This window comes from Armigeres subalbatus, chromosome 1 (genome assembly GCF_024139115.2).
Source record: "Armigeres subalbatus isolate Guangzhou_Male chromosome 1, GZ_Asu_2, whole genome shotgun sequence".
In the NCBI taxonomy this organism is placed as follows: domain Eukaryota; kingdom Metazoa; phylum Arthropoda; class Insecta; order Diptera; family Culicidae; genus Armigeres; species Armigeres subalbatus.
In genome coordinates, this window is record NC_085139.1 from 5,259,802 (window position 1) to 5,277,194 (window position 17,393).

Genomic DNA, 17,393 nt, shown 5'->3' on the forward strand with positions numbered 1-17,393 from the left:
GGGCTGTCCATATACCACGTGGACAGTTTAGGGGGGAGGGGGATATGGCAAATGTCCACGGTCCATATAAATTTTTGAAAATTTATATGAGCGAATGTCCACGCTGGGGATGGGGGGTATCAAGAACTGACCAAAACTTGTCCACGTGGTATATGGACAGCCCCCAACCAGGATGTAACCTTCTCAATTTCGTTTGTGCAGCACCATAATATGACCTTACTGAAGCAGCTAGTTATGTCAGCCGCGGATCTACCAGAAATTAACTCGTTCCACAGACATGCAATAACTGGGAAAATCTTCGCGTATTTATCGACGGGTGCGAATGTTTCATTAAAGCTATCGAACGCTGAGTGAAGACAACCGTTTTTAAATCTTCCAATCGTGGTAGCTGGATGACCTATAATATCGAAAGCAAATTAAATAAGCTTTTGAAAAATAATTTATTTTAAAATTACCTTCTGAAGGTCCACAGCAAGCACGATTTCTTTTGGACAAACTTCATCTCCATCATTGCGGTAAACTGTTCGTGAAATTGTTGCCAGCGGCATATGTTCGACGTGTGATCTACAAACGGAGCATTCCACAATAAAACGATCTTCTTCTTTGTGTCCTGAAGTGTCCTGATGTAAAGTTGCACAAACGCAAATTTCACATTGTTCGTGACCAAGTTTAACGAACGATATGTTCATCTTTGTTTCTTTGATTCATTTCATTTATTTAGTTAACATCTAAACAGATAACACTGAATCAACAATTTGACGCCACAATCCACGGTTCGAGGCCGCATCTCTCCATCCTCGGATACGCCCCACGCTCGCCAAGTCGTTTTGCACCTGGTCTACCCATCTCGCTCGCTGCGCTCCACGCCGTCTCGTACCTGCCGGATCGGAAGCGAACACCATCTTTGCAGGGTTGCTGTCCGGCATTCTTGCAACATGTCCTGCCCATCGTACCCTTCCGGCTTTAGCTACCTTCTGGATACTGGGTTCGCCGTAGAGTTGGGCGAGCTCATGGTTCATTCTTCGCCGCCACACACCGTCTTCTTGCACACCGCCAAAGATGGTCCTAAGCACCCGTCTCTCGAATACTCCGAGTGCTTGCAAGTCCTCCTCGAGCATTGTCCATGTTTCATGTCCGTAGAGGACAACCGGTCTTATAAGCGTCTTGTACATGACACATTTGGTGCGGTGGCGAATCTTTTTCGACCGCAGTTTCTTCTGGAGCCCGTAGTAGGCCCGACTTCCACAGATGATGCGCCTTCGTATTTCACGACTAACGTTGTTGTCAGCCGTTAGCAAGGATCCGAGGTAGACGAATTCCTCGACCACCTCGAAGGTATCCCCGTCTATCGTAACACTGCTTCCCAGGCGGGCCCTGTCGCAAGCATGTACTTTGTCTTTGACGCATTCACCACCAGTCCAACTTTTGCTGCTTCACGTTTCAGGCGGGTGTACAGTTCTGCCACCTTTGCAAATGTTCGGCCGACAATGTCCATGTCGTCCGCGAAGCAAATAAATTGACTGGACCTGTTGAAAATCGTACCCCGGCTGTTACACCCGGCTCTCCGCATGACACCTTCTAGCGCAATGTTGAACAACAGGCACGAAAGTCCATCACCTTGTCTTAGTCCCCGGCGCGATTCGAACGAACTGGAGTGTTCGCCCGAAATCTTCACACAGTTTTGCACACCATCCATCGTTGCTTTGATCAGTCTGGTAAGCTTCCCAGGGAAGCTGTTCTCGTCCATAATTTTCCATAGCTCTACGTGGTCTATACTGTCGTATGCCGCCTTGAAATCAACGAACAGATGGTGCGTTGGGACCTGGTATTCACGGCATTTTTGAAGGATTTGCCGTACAGTAAAGATCTGGTCCGTTGTCGAGCGGCCGTCAACGAAGCCGGCTTGATAACTTCCCACGAACTCGTTCACTAATGGTGACAGACGACGGAAGATGATCTGGGATATCACTTTGTAGGCGGCATTAAGGATGGTGATCGCTCGAAAGTTCTCACACTCCAGTTTGTCTCCTTTCTTGTAGATGGGGCATATAACCCCTTCCTTCCACTCCTCCGGTAGCTGTTCGGTTTCCCAGATTCTGACTATCAGTTTGTGCAGGCAAGTGGCCAGCTTTTCCGGGCCCATCTTGATGAACTCAGCTCCGATACCATCCTTACCAGCTGCTGTATTGGTCTTTAGCTGTTGAATGGCATCCTTAACTTCCCTCAAGGTGGGGGCTGGTTGGCTTCCATTGTCCGCTGAACTGACGTTGTCATCTCCTCCGCTGCCTTGACATTCACTGCCTGTACTCTCAGCGCCATTCAGATGTTCCTCGTAGTGCTGCTTCCACCTTTCGATCACCACACGTTCATCCGTCAAGATGCTCCCATCCTTATCCCGGCAAATTTCGGCTCGCGGCACGAAGCCTTTGCGGGATGCGTTGAGCTTCTGATAGAACTTGCGTGTATTTTGAGAACGGCACAGCTGTTCCATCTCCTCGCACTCCGCTTCTTCCAGGCGGCGTTTCTTCTCCTGAAAAAGGCGGGTCTGCTGTCTCCGCTTCCGTCTATAACGTTCCACGTTCTGCCGGGTACCTTGCTGCAGCGCGACCGCCCGCGCTGCGTCCTTCTCCTCCAGAATCTGTCTGCACTCTTCGTCGAACCAATCGTTCCGTCGGCTTCGACGGAGAGGAGCAAACCCCCCCTTCCCTGTCAGCATACGACCATAGTTCCCACCGGGGTTGGTTACCCGATCTTCCCTAAGGTTGCTCGTATCCCGGCCAGCACCGCGGGGAGGTAGGGATAGGAGTTGCTGGGTAAGAGGCTAAGGACCGCGAGACGGGGTCTATTTTATTCCTTCAGGTACGCGAAGTACCAGTGGTACGCTTTACCCAACATTTGCCGTGCCGCCTTTGATACTAAACTTGAATAAAAAGAGTAACTGACTTTTAAGGTTGAGTTGGCAGACGCCTGATAACTTTTATGCATCGAAGTTTCCGTCATATCATATGAAAGGTACAATCTGTTTGGCGCATGTGCTCTGCGATAGTGGGACACCGACGGGTTGTGAGATAGGATGTGAGACTTCACAGCTTCTCTTTTGGCCTTACTTCTTTCGTATTTGCCACGTTTTGAAGGTGTTGGGTTTCCTTCGAAATCAGAGTCGAGACATCGGTAAATAATGTTACTGTAAGATAAAAACATTTTTTTAAAATAAATATTCTATCGGAAAAAGAAACAATCGGAAAAAGAAAGAGAAGTCCTAGGGAAACAGCAAAAAACACGTGGTAGACTTGTCAGTTTTGACAGATTTTACTATGAAGACGGGTGTGAAGGCGAAAACGGCGATTTCAACGACTGTTCAAGGAACGACTATTTCGAACGGTCGGGTCCAATAGGGAAATCCACGTACAATACTATTGTACGGTTAGACCTTACCCACAGTTGCTTCCATAGCCGATAGTGTTCAAAAAAAAATTTTTGCACACCCGTATTTCATCTCCGTTTGTTAAAGTAAGGTTGAAAACATATGAAAAATTCTTTTCAGCTCATTTTCAACGAATCTATTCACGCGCCGTGCTTTTGCTGAACAACGTTGCGCCATTTTCCTTATGAAATCTCATGACGGCGTTCATCTTTAGAAAGTATGATTACAATCAAATTTGCATTCGCATTTTGCTATATGTGTCTCAGACGTCGTTGCTCTTCGCGTTTCTTCTGTAGTTTTTCTTTTTGTGTTCGTTTCCGCTTTCTTTCAAAAAACTTCCATCCGATCCCATGGAGGCTTTGCCGCCATGAGCCTCTGGGTCTACCTCTGCTGCGATGTCCCCCTGGGTTCCAGTCTAATGCTTGTTTACAGATTTCGTTTCCGCCCCTACGTAGAGTGTGGCCGACCCAGCCCCACTTCCGATCCCGAATTTTTGTTGCTATCGGCCTCTGGTGACAGCGACGATGGAGCTCGTTGTATGAGATCCAGTTGTGAGGCCACCAGGCCCGAATTATATACCGCAGGCATCTATTAATAAACACCTGCAGCCGTTGAGTGTTCTCCACTGATACACACCATGTTTCTCTAGCGTAAAACAGCACAGATTTCACGTTAGAGTTGAAAATTCGTATTTTGGTGCGTTCACTTATCTGCCTGTTTTTCCAGATATTTCTTAAACTCGCAAAGGCAGCCCTTGCTTTCTTGATCCGTGCGCTTATGTCGATCTTGGTACCACCGTCTGACGCCATTTGGCTACCAAGATATTGGAAGCTTTCAACTTTCTCCACTGGTTGCCCGGCTACTGTGAAACTGGAAGGAGTCACCGTGTTTATATCCAACGATTTGGTTTTGTTGACGTTGATGACTAAACCTGCCGAGGAGGAGCGCTCGGCAAGGTCGTTGGGCTTACTCTGCATATCAGAGCGCCGTTGCGCGAGGAGTGCAACATCATCAGCCAATTCGAAGTCGTCCAGGTGCTCCATGGTTATACGCTGCCATAACAGCCCGTGGTTTGGTTCACGGTCAAGCGCATCTACCAGAATCTCATCGATTACGATGAGGAACAGTAACGGTGATAGAATACATCCTTGCCTCACATCAGCTACGACCCGGATAGGGTCGGACAGGACCCCATTGTGCAGCACTCTACACGAAAAGGCCTCGTACTGTGCTTCGATGAGGCCGATGATTTTCTCAGGAACCCCCTTGCGTCTCAGGGCGCTTCACATATTCTCGTGATTGAGACGGTCGAAAGCTTTTTCGTAGTCAATGAATACCCAGTAAAGGGACTCTTGGAATTCGTTGACCTGCTCCTGCGCGGCTTTGGCTTCTCTTCACTCCTCTATCTTTCTCCAGGTCTCATCGGTGATCCATTGTTTTCTCTGGGTGCGTAGTTCGCCCAGATTGTTCTCGCTGGTGGCGATGAAGGCATTCTTGATGGCGGTCCATTAGTCTTCCACGCTGCCACCTTCCGGAATATCTGCAGCACGCGTCTCCAGTTCTTCAACGAAGGACCGTTTCACCGTGGCATCTTCCAGTCGGCGTGTGTTGAATCGTCGTCCAACCCTTTCCTCCTGCCGACGAATCCGCGCAATGCATATTTCGCCGATGAGGAGGTGATGATCAGACGCGATATCGGCACTACGTTTATTCCGTACATCAAGAAGGCTTCGTTTCGTTTCCATTTTCGGCTGATGCGGATATGGTCGATTTGATTTTCTGTAAAGCCGTCACGGGAGACCCACGTGATCTTGTAAACCGGTCGATGAGGGAAGACCGATCCCCCGATCACCATGTCGTTATTACCACAAAATTCTGCGAACAGCTCTCCGTTTTCGCTCATTTCTCCGAGACCATGGCGTCCCATAATGCGCTCATGGTTTGAGTTGTCGGATCCGATCTTCGCATTGAAGTCGCCCAAACAGATCTTGATATCACCCTTCGGAATTCTTCTACGACGGCATTGAGTTGACTGCAGAAGTTCTCTTTGTCTTGCAAGTCGGCAGCATCGGTTGGCGCATAACATTGGATTATAGTAAGGTTTCGGACCCGTGTTCTAAATCTGGTAACGATTATCCTTTCACTTATAGGTTCCCACTTCATACGCACAGAGTGTGCCTGAGCGCTTAGTAGGAAGCCAACTCCGCGATGCCGGGGAGCGTGTTCACCTCGTAAACCAGAGTATAGCAGAACTTGTCCCGACGGCGTTCTGTGTTCTCCAAAGTTTGGCCAACGGACTTCACTCAGTCCCAGGATCTCAAGCTTTATGCGGCGTGCCTCATTGGCAAGTTGTGCCAATTTACCCTGCTGGCCTAGGGTTAAAACGTTCCATGTTCCTATTCGTGTCCGTTGTTTCGCGCTAAGAGTCGTCGCCGTAAAATCAGTCCGTATTCTTTCATTATCGGATTCTCGAACAAATTGATGTTTCGGGAACAGTAGGTTGTTGGCCCAAGGTTCCCTATCCACCGGGATGGAGCTGCCATCTTAGGTATAGCTTCCGGGGAATAGCATTTCATACTCCGCTGGATGCCAGAACAGACGCTGTTGGAGCCGCACCTCCTTGGTGGACAAACGCTCGATCAGTCGGGTCAAATTTGTTTAAAGTCCCACCCAACACCAGGAATAGGCTAGTGCGCTTTGAGTGGCACACGGTCGCTTTGATAGGGCCTGCTTGGGGACACATGCAGCTTTTTATAGAAGTTCAACAGAGCCCACTGTCGAACCCCACCACATCCTAGGCAGACCCCACAGGACGCACCTCTCACTCTAGCTGATGTCAGAAGGACAACAGCGCCCTGTTGTGCGAATAGGGGCAGTATATTACTTTGCCGATAATGTGTTTCTGCAGTGCGGATTGCACTCCACACATAATGGCAAATATTTCCGCCTGAAAGACAGTGCAGTGTCTACCCAGTGAGTGGGACTGTTCCAATCTTAGCTCACGCGAGTAGACACCTGCACCCGCTCTACCTTCGTAGAGGAAGCCATCAGTGTAACAAACAACGCGAATATGACGTTATACGCTCCGTTGCTTGAATTGCAATTGTGACGTCATGCTCGTTTGGCTACACTCGCCTTCGCCTCAGCTCGTCTATAGAATCTATAGTGTCTATACAATTAAAGTGCCCACGCGACTGATCTGAAAATCAAGCACCGTTGCGAGATTCATTAAGATCCTATTTACAAGAACTTGTGACTAACAATATCAATCAACAAAAACTTCATTTTAAGTTATGCTCCAATCACATCCACGATAATAGTCATCGCTACCAATGCTTGGAGACGCAAGTCGTTTATTCCTGTTCCTGCATGGCTCGAAACAAAATCAAAGCAACGAGTGCCGAACATGACCGAACCATCCAAAAGTTTAAACATCCTATTATAAAGCTTAAGGATGCTCAGTTAAAGTTTACTTCGCTTTGTTGTTCTCACAACAGAATTAATGGTTTCGTGCCGCTTCTCTCGCTTTAACTACTCATCCGGTAATGAACATCATCGATTTGAAAAATGCAAAAGGATTGGCGAACTGATGTCGTCACTAGTAGAATTAAATTTCGTTCCCTTATTTTGAGTCCTGTGAAAAACTAAACTTTTCACTACTATATAAATCTCCTTTATATTTTCAAACAGGATGTTTCTTTTTAAAGATAATTTTACACAACAGATAAAAAATATGCCAGAAATAAATAAGATTAATAAAAATACTGATAATTAATTTGTTATTTAATAGTCTTTGCTCCTATAGTATCATAGAAAAAAAAACTTATTTGTACAATGATTTACATAGGAATGAATATTTATTTTACTAAATGGCATGACATTAACAATGATTACTATGATCTAAATTGTTGACGTTGCTCACCATTCCTTCTTGTTAAGATCCGACAAAACGCATATCTTTTTTCATCGTGTCCTGAATGTTACGTTCTGTAGAGATTCAGTAAAAATATTTTCTAATGTGTCCTTAGTTGTACAATACCGTAAAACTATAGTTTAGAGCTTGACAGTAAGGCCGTCTTCAGTATCTCATACGTATTAAAATACGTGTCTGCAAAGTTACAATCAAGTGGTTGTATTAAATATGGGATAGTACTAACTTGTCTTATGACAAGTAAAGATTGCGTGTTTATGATTGTTCCATAATTTCGTTCTGAAGCCATCCGAAAACCATTCCTACTAATTATAATGAGAAATTCTTCCAAATTTTCACGGGATTTTTTTTCTAATTTCTTCAGAAAAAATCAGCTTCTTCAAGCTGAGAAAATTTCAAAAATAAAAATCAACGGCGGCTAGGAACTTAATATCGTGGGGGAGATGATCGACGAGAAACGTCGTTTTCTGTTACCATGGCTTAATTTGGATCATCGCGAGCCAGGTCGGTGAAGTCTTCACAAAATGAGCAGAAGGAATTTCTTTCTCATCTATGTATATTAAAAAAGATTTTTTTAATGTTTCGAAATAAAAAAAGCTTTGCACTTATATTTAATGGAAATAGCCGTCTTTGCATAATACATTGCTAATTAGTTTGTTTGGTATATTCTTGTAGTCTATATCGCTTTCTTATCTAAATGTAACGAAAAGCTTATCTTATCGATGGTTTATGCGTGTCAAAAAGTCTAATCAAACTTAAGGCTAGAATAAAGAAAAAAGCTATCTAACTGATCCTAAAACCAAAGTAACAAAAAGCTGTCGCGTTTCAAAATAATATCGTTTGTAGTTGAAACACATTAAATTTTTGCGTCATTAGTTGATAAGGCGAATTGTCCTAAATGTGCAAACATCTCAGTTTCTTCTCCGGCACCCTTGCGGTGAATTCGAACGAAACATGTCGCCGCACCTCCTCGTGGGAATCCCGCCTGATGCGGCGTGGGGCGCTTCCAAGCAAACTGCTAATTGTCACGTTCGCTTCGGCCACAAACCGTCGAACCAGTCCTTCCAGCTCAAACAGGTGCTCATCGCTGGCACCGGGCAGCTCTTCGCGCATGAAAATCGCCAACCGGATCAGGTATTCGACGTTGTGTCCGCTGGGGCCCTGGCATTGGGTTATTTGGCGCGCAGTCACGACCATTGGCTCCTCACCGATCCAGAGGTCGTTCTTTGGCGTGGCGATGTAAACCAGGGCCGGGAAGGCTTGCCCGCTGATGCCGGACCATTCGCTGGCCTTGCGGGGGAAAAACTTTATGTAGTCCGTTTGGTAGCCCCCGAGGGTGCACTCCCGCTGCTTAAGGTAGTCCAGGGCCAGCTGGCCGGTCACCTTGAAGGCGCAGCCCCACGTGATGCCCTGGAAGAAATAAAAATCAAATTTAGTTGTTGTTAGAAAATGATCTCTGTAATGCAAAAAAATGTTAATTGATTTGATAGGAAACGTGTGTGGTGCAAATCTTCCTGCAAAAAAGGTAGTGGCAAGTTCCCTCTGAGTAAGCCCCATTGTGTTATGCCCGGAACTGGAGAAACTGTCGCAGATCAGTCTTTCAGGTCCGGGCACTCTCAGACATAACTATATTGCGATCTGGCATTTTTGCATTGTCTCACATCCTTGCGAATATGATTGACAATGGCAATAGGGACCAATTAGATCCTGACACTTTCTGTCCTCGGCCTGGGGACTTTACCCATGGTGAGCAAAGCGAAGAGTTATTGGAAACTCGTATGTAACCACGAGAATTGAGCTAGAAAGAACCACTCTACCCTGAGGGCTGGTGGATTCCATCGGCTCTTATATAGAAGTGAAGTACATCTTTGGTTCTAGCGATGTCTGACACATTTCTGTTATATATATTTTTACTACGTTTTTTTCAGACAACTTACTTCTTTCTCCTCAATTAAAGTGGCAACGCGACCGGGCTGAAAAATTAAAAAAAGACAATAATTAGTTTACTTCTGTTATCAAGTAACAAAGCGAGATGATTTAGATAAAAGTTTGTGACTATATACTCAAGTTGATAACCATAATGATACTCGCATAACAATTGGGGTGCTTTTAGACGGTTTGTTTTGGTTGCTTTTGGCCTTAAAGTTCAATAAAATATTTAAAAAAAAACCTTTTAAAATTAAAAAAAATCAAATTTTAAAAAACTAAAATTATGGAAACATTAAATGGTGTTTGCAAAATTGAGGAAATTAAATAGTCTTTCAGGAACGGCTCCAGTGTACTGCATTGAAACCTAAACTCATAAATAAAATCTTGTACATGCCTCAATCAAAGCACCGTAAACAGCAATCGCCGTAGTTCCTTGAACACCGTCATTAATTTATTGTTACACCAGCGTGGCTCGGAGCAAATTCAAAGCAAAGAATGCTGAACATGACCGAACCATCCAAAAAGTTTAAACATCCTATCATAAAGATTGAGGATGTTTACTCATAGTTGTGAATCTTCAACGGCACTTCCCTTGCTCTACCCACCCGTCCGGCAAAGAACATTATCGATTCATAAGCTCCATACAAATGCGCTGGCTAACTGCTGTCGTCACGAACAGAACGAAATTGATATTTCACTTTTTCTCATTTTATTATTTTTGTCATCTGCTGACGACTCTACGGCAAGCTGTTTTTATAAATTGTTTCTCATATTTAAAGAAATCTTTATTATTATCAACCAGACTTTGAAGCATTCCCCACACACAAAATCATAATAAAGATTTCATTGCCATTAGAAAAAATCTTTGTGGTGAACGAAAAGGATCAGCAGAGTACGGAGACAAGAAAACTATAGTGAGCAATTTTTATCAGCAGCCGTCCCACCTAAACATAACTAATATTCTTAAAATTTGCTATCCTTCCTTAGTTTTGAAAGCAAGGTTTATATGGATATGATACACTCAAAATAATTGTCACTTTAATTCCACTATAAAAAGTAATGTAGACTTTAAAATTCGAAACTTTCATCGGCCTTACTGGAATCAAATAAAACTTACTCAAATCATAAGTGCATCTTAATAAGAAATGTAGTGGAATTCATTAGAAAACATAGAAAATAATATCTATATATACTCTTCCAGTGAATTCTACCCAAAATGAATGTATGAAAAATATATGAGTGGGGTTCTCAGAGCGAAAAGTATGTTTATTAACATTCGCTAATGAAACATTTTGCAGAAGCATTATGAGAACGATTTGCAAAAAATGTTTATTAACAATCGCTAATGAAACATTTTGCAGAAGCATTATGAGAACGACTTGCAAAAAATTCTGTTTGAGTGTGAATTAACTTTCTACTCCTTTTTTGTCCTCGTCCGCTTCTAGTGGACGGGTTATCAACTACAGGGAAACTAGTAAAAAAGTATCGAAGTTTCACTTAAAATTTAAGTACATGGCCAAACGAAAATTCACCTAAATTTTATTTTATTTTCTAGTGAATTGAGAATAATGAGTGCCATCACTAATGAATCATTTAACTTTTACAACCGAAACTACATGGAAAATATCTGCATATGTTTTCAAGTAGCTTCTAAGTGAAAATTATTTTGAGTGTAACATAATCGCGAAAGTGTGTGTTGAGGCAATCGTTTAGTTTATCAAGAAAGGATAATTATCAGTCTGCTGAGCTGTTTCAATTGAAAGGAATCGACATTCTCCTCCTACTAACTTGGAAATTATGCTGTTGAAAAAAATTGACTAGACTTCTTCGGAAGCTAAGGATATACTTCTGTTATAATATTAGGATCGGGATGTGCGCGCACGCACGTCCCGGCTACCAAAAATTGCGTATACGAGTTATCCACATGAGGGATAATCGCAGGGGTCAACCCAACCGAAGTGCAATGGAAGGGTCTCACCCTGGGGGAACCGCCTTTATGATCACGGTAACCCCTATACCAGGTAAGTATGCTTTTCCGAGCGCTCGCTCGCCAACGACATCAGCGGTGGATGCGGTGCTCTAGCGATTGCCGGTTGAAGTTACTGACTGTACACGCATATTTTACTCTCCCCTATCTCTCTCACACTCCAGTTTCTTTCACGACTTCGCTGTCGGCGGCCCACTCGTGCATAGACGAAAGATATTTGAGACGGGGAATCCAATGTGAATGAACTGCCTTGGCGTAGACAGCGTAGATGCAGATATCGTAAAAGCCGCTATTCCAATTAGAATCAACAACGCCAATGAATGAAAGCCAATGAGAGGAAAGAAACATTGGAAAAAGGAGTCTTGCTTTTTCGATGCCGGGCCGGGCGGGACGATGAAAAGTCTGGTGTATATAAATAGGTATTTAGGGGAAATGACGGCTTTGGCAGGTTTTGTTCTATTATTGGCAGGGGGGTTTTTTATGACTGACTAGGTTCAAATTTATCAAATCAAACTACTGTATAACAACCACAATATTTCTTTTCGAAATTTTATTTTCTAATATTACACTTAAAACATAGTATAAGAAAAGTCCAACCCCGTACTGCTTACCGTTTTTAATTAAATTGCTTTTAGAATTTTTGAGAAGAGTTTTAAAAACTTCTTCGTATGGTTTCCCGTGGAGATTTTTTCGATTATCATCTTTCTGCTTCTTCTTCTTCATGCAACATCAAAGCGCCAATTGACCTCGGTTGTTCTGGTGTGACGAGGAAGCTTCAGAATCATTTTCAGGAATTCGCGAAGTCGAAACAAATTCTGGCTCTTTCTTCCTTCCCTCCTATGGGAAATCCAATTGCTACACAGAAAAAAACTTCGTAGTATAAATTACAATTTTGTGGTAAAATTAAGAACGGTACCGACGTTTTTCAACCGAAGGGACAAATCGCTTAATTTTACCATAAATTTAGTAAATTTGATTGATATTTGTTATGTATGCGTTATTCAATTAAGTTTTGTGTATGTTTTTCGGACAGTGTAATTCAGAAGAGCGAGAAGTGTAGTCACCACGTCCGTGGATATGAATCTGAAAATAAAAGTTGTATCGGCCGAAAGTTATATCGCGTCGTTTTATTCGATCTGTAATTGAGCCTTCCACATACACGACAATTTGGTGTCAGAAGTGGGATAGTCTGATTTTCAACGCGCGGTAGAAAATCAAAATTTAGTTGCACGAAAATTTCCCTGCGAAAACAAAATGGCGCTCGAGAACGCCGAGCTGTTACAATCGCTTTCAGCGATGATCGCGGATGCAATCAAGTCTTCCATCGGGAGTGTGATCCAACAAGCGAATGCTGGGGCTCGGAGTGATCCCGGTACAGCCGGCGCTCCCTTGCCGAAGATACCCGCTTTCTCAATGCCCGAGTACCGCCCATCGGATGGTGCATCAGTTGCCGACTATTTCAATCGGTTCAAGTGGGCATTAGAGCTGAGCCAGATACCTCGACTACAGTACGCCAATTACGCCAGAGTCCATATGGGGGCAGAGTTAAACAATGCTTTAAAGTTCCTCGTCAGTCCCCAAGACCCAGCAGCAGTCAACTTCGATGACTTACAGACGACTCTGATCACACACTTCGACCGGAAGAAAAACAAATACGTGGAAAGTATAAAGTTCAGACAGATAGTCCAGCAGAACGATGAATCTGTGGCACAGTTTGTACTTCGATTACGGCAAGGCGCCGCGGATTGCGATTATGGGAATTTCCTAGATCGGATGCTGATTGAACAGCTGTTACATGGTCTGGAAGCTCGCGATATGTGCGACGAGATCATAGCAAAGGAGCCTGCCACCTTTCAAATGGCTTACGAAATCGCTTACACTCTGGAAGCAACACGCAACACGGCGCGGGAGATCAACTCGGGTACATCATCATCCGCTGTCACGGAAGACACGAATAAACTGGGGTACGAAAATCTGAGAACCAGGAAGAAATCGACGCCAAAACATTACCGAAGCAACAATCAACATTCCAGCGAAACCGGGCCTTGCAAGGGATGCGGAGGACAACACTTGCGCAGTCAGTGCCGTTTTCGCGATGCCAGGTGCCATAATTGTAACATTAAAGGCCACATCGCGAAAGTGTGTCGTTCACGAAGATCAACAAACCAGGACTTATCTGCTGACCAGGTGGATTCACAGGAGATGCCACAATCCGAAATCGACGTAGTTCAATCGCTAAGCAAAGTTTACGGTTTTACACCGACAGGAAAGAAAATGGTCGAAGTTAAAATAGACGGTTTCCCTTTGCGCATGGAACTGGATACCGGAGCACCCTGCGGTATAATTGCTGAATCTCAACTGCGAACGTTCAAGCCCAACTACTCGTTGCTCAAAACTGATCGGCACTTTTCGAGCTATTCCGGCCATCGCATCAACTGCCTGGGGCGTATGCCGGTAGAAGTATCCATCGGAAAAACAATTCGCCAATTGAACTTGTACGTCGTCGCCGGAGAGTCAGATCCGCTGTTTGGACGCGAGTGGATCTCAAATTTCGTTGAGGAAATCAATCTTAATAGTTTATTTTGTGCAAATGATTCGATCAATGCAATCAATAGTGCTCAGCTTATTCCGGAACAAGCAAAACGATTAGCAGACCTTTTAGATGGCTTCAGCGACGTATTCAGTGATGTTCCAGGAAGGCTGTTGGGACCACCGGCTAAGGTTCATCTGAAGCCACAGGTATTTCCTATATTTGCAAAGGCGAGGGACGTACCACACGCACTACGTGAACGGTACGCAGCGGAAATTGACAAAAAACTCGCTTCAGGATTTTTCAAGAAAGTGGAATACTCCGAGGGGTCCTCACCCACTCACATCGTAGTGAAGAAAAATGGAGACCTGCGGATTACCGGCAACTACAAGCCAACTGTCAACCCAAGAATGATTGTAGACGAACATCCTATACCAAAGATCGAGACAATATTCAACAGAATGAAAGGTGCGACTGTTTTCTGCCATCTGGACGTGACTGATGCCTACACCCATCTACCCATTGATGAAGAGTTTAGTCACATACTTACGCTGAACACGACTACACATGGACTTATTCGTCCTACGCGTGCTGTATACGGAGCAGCAAATATCCCGGCAATTTGGCAGCGTCGAATGGAATCGGTCCTTCAAGGATTAGATGATGTCGTCGTGAATTTCTACGATGACATAATCGTCTTCGCAAAAGACTTCGCCAGTCTCCTCCAAGCACTAACGGTCACCTTGGACAGATTGAGATCAAGTGGGCTACGTCTCAACCGAACAAAATGCGTATTTGCAACATCATCTCTCGAATGCTTGGGCCACCGGATCGATCGCCATGGATTGCACAAATCTGAACAACATGTTGAAGCTGTTCGCAACGCACCTATACCGACGACCCCAGATGAACTACAACTGTTCTTAGGTAAGGCCACTTATTATAGTGCTTTTATTCCAAATCTTTCTTCCAAAGCTAGATGCTTACGCAATATGCTCCTAGCTGACTCGTTTGAATGGACATCGGACGCAGAAAAGGCCTACATTGACCTGAAAGAAGCTTTGACATCACCCCAAGTTCTAATGCAGTATGACCCGACATTACCACTGATACTGGCAACAGACGCAAGCCAAACAGGGCTGGGTGCCGTGTTATCACATCGATTGCAGAATGGACTGGAACGTCCAATCGCGTATGCAAGTACTACCCTATCGAATACAGAGCAACGCTAACCCCAAATTGATTAAGAAGCGCTGGCTATAGTTTGGGCAGTGAAAAAGTTTTTTCACTATCTGTACGCTAGGAGATTCACCTTGATCACGGATCATAAGCCGCTCACTCAGATACTGCACCCTGAGAAATCATTGCCTTCATTGTGCATCAGCCGGATGGCAAATTATGCAGATTATCTGGCACATTTTGACTTCAACATCGTGTATAAGCCAACAAAAGAACATACGAATGCAGATTACTGCTCACGAATTCCAAGTGAGTCAACATCATCCGGAATAAATTCGTTAAACTTGCAAGAAGGAAGAGAAAATTATGATGACTTCGACGGTTTCGCTCTAAATCAGATCCAACAGTTGCCAGTGCGCGCGGAACATATTGCTCGTGAAACACGTAAAGATGTCAATCTTGGGAAAATTGTTCAAACGCTTGAAATGGGCCGTGATCTTGGACGATGTGGTTATAAATCTCCCGAGAGCAGATATACTTTGGCAGCCAATTGCTTACATTTTGAGCACAGAGTGGTCATACCACCTACACTCAGGCAAGCGATACTGAATGATCTTCATGCAGCGCATCTGGGAGTCGTAAAGATGAAAAGCCTAGCACGGTCTTTTGTCTACTGGCCGGGTATCGATTCGGATATCGAGAAAGCGGTTCGATCTTGCAGTAATTGTGCTCGGAATGCCCCTGCTCCGCCAAAGTTTAGTACTCATCATTGGGAATATCCAAAAGGACCGTGGGAGCGCATCCACATAGATTATGCGGGGCCTGTCGCGGACACTATGCTTCTGATTATTGTTGATGCCTACAGCAAGTGGGTTGAGGTTAAAACCACATCTACATCGAACACAGCGGCAACAATCAGCATCCTTGACGATCTATTTTCTACTTACGGTGCTCCAACGACGCTGGTGTCGGATAACGGCCCGCAATTTACCGCGGCAGAGTTCAAGAGGTTTCTACAGATGAGTGGTGTTAAATACCACAAACTTTCAGCACCATATCACCCGGCCACAAACGGTCAGGCTGAACGTTATGTTCAGACCGTGAAACAAGCACTTAAATCCATGGGCACAACGAAAGGTACTCTGAAAGCGAACATCAACGAGTTCCTACGCCAGTACAGAAAAACAGCTCACTCCGAAACAGCAGAATCGCCTGCCAAGCTCTTTTAGGACGCAATATACGAACCCGGCTGGACTTGGTTAAACCATTGGACACAGGTGCTAAAATTATGGAGAAACAAAAAGCCAATTTTAGTTCGTCATTCCGACAGTTCACTCCGGGCCAAAAGGTGTATTTCCTTTCTGGCAACGTAAGGATGGACAGATGGATTCCCGGTACTATCAGCGACCAGTTGGGGGATTTACACTACAAAATTGAGTTCCGAGGCCAGCACTTCAAACGTCATGTGAACCAAATTCTACGTTTCCACAACAATTCGAGCAACGAAAACCTCCCACAGATTTCACCACCCACTTTATCAAAACAACATGAACCACTGTCAACCGACGAAGAAGGTGAGCGTTATCGTCGGCGTAATCCGATGACGTCACCGAGTGAATCGCATAGTCAGACAAACAGTGATGGGCTTTCCTCGGGATTTGCTAGTGCAACCAGATTCGAGGGCGGATCACCAGATGTACATTTCTCAACACCTTGTGCCACTCCAGAACAGTCGACCGCAGTTCCTGAGCCATTTGTGCTGAGACGATCGGAAAGGCAACGTCGCCCGCCTCTGAAGTTCTCCCCGTAGGGAGGAAGAAATGTTATGTATGCGTTATTCAATTAAGTTTTGTGTATGTTTTTCGGACAGTGTAATTTAGAAGAGCGAGAAGTGTAGTCACCACGTCCGTGGATATGAATCGCAAAATAAAAGTTGTATCGGCCGAAAGTTATATCGCGTCGTTTTATTCGATCTGTAATTGAGCCTTCCACATACACGACAATATTATTTTCAATTTGACCACAACAATTGTTATTTAGCATAGACTCAAACGAAATAGTTGATTTAACCACACAATTTTACTATATTTTCAGTAAGAATAACCATGTATGCGGTTGAATATACTAATTTTATCGTAAGATAGACCATATTTTAGTTATTTTAAGACGATTGGCATTTCGGTTGAAAAACGTTGTTACTGTTCTCAATATTACCCCTAAAATGGTAGTTTCTACTAGAGGCCTGAATAAGAGAAACGCGGGTAGGTATGTGCCGCCAATCGAACCGTCAAAAAACAGCAGCCAATCGAGCAGGAGACCTGTCAAGCAGCCAAAATGTTGGCTCAAATAATGAAAACGGCTAAATTCGATTTTATGCCATTATTAAAAACAACAAATTTGAATGCATTTTACA

General features: G+C 44.2%; 1 protein-coding gene and 1 non-coding gene across 3 annotated transcripts in view; both read right to left on the reverse strand.

Moving 5' to 3' along the window:
• Window positions 1-7,907: 7,907 nt before the first annotated feature.
• LOC134220056 (glutathione-specific gamma-glutamylcyclotransferase 1) overlaps window positions 7,908-17,393 on the reverse strand; it is a 51,382-nt gene continuing 41,896 nt past the window's right edge. The window contains exons 3-4 of one of the 2 annotated variants that reach the window (XM_062699003.1): window positions 9,293-9,328; window positions 7,910-8,765 (exon numbers count right to left, since the gene is read on the reverse strand). In XM_062699003.1, coding sequence (XP_062554987.1) covers window positions 8,250-8,765; window positions 9,293-9,328 — 552 coding nt within the window. In that variant the 3' untranslated portion in view covers window positions 7,910-8,249. Of the gene's footprint in view, window positions 8,766-9,292; window positions 9,329-17,393 lie in introns of both variants that reach the window. The other variant, XM_062699011.1, reaches the window with a different exon arrangement.
• Window positions 11,150-11,313, reverse strand: LOC134208454 (U1 spliceosomal RNA). Its single transcript, XR_009978680.1, has one exon. It is a non-coding gene; the product is annotated as a U1 spliceosomal RNA (small nuclear RNA).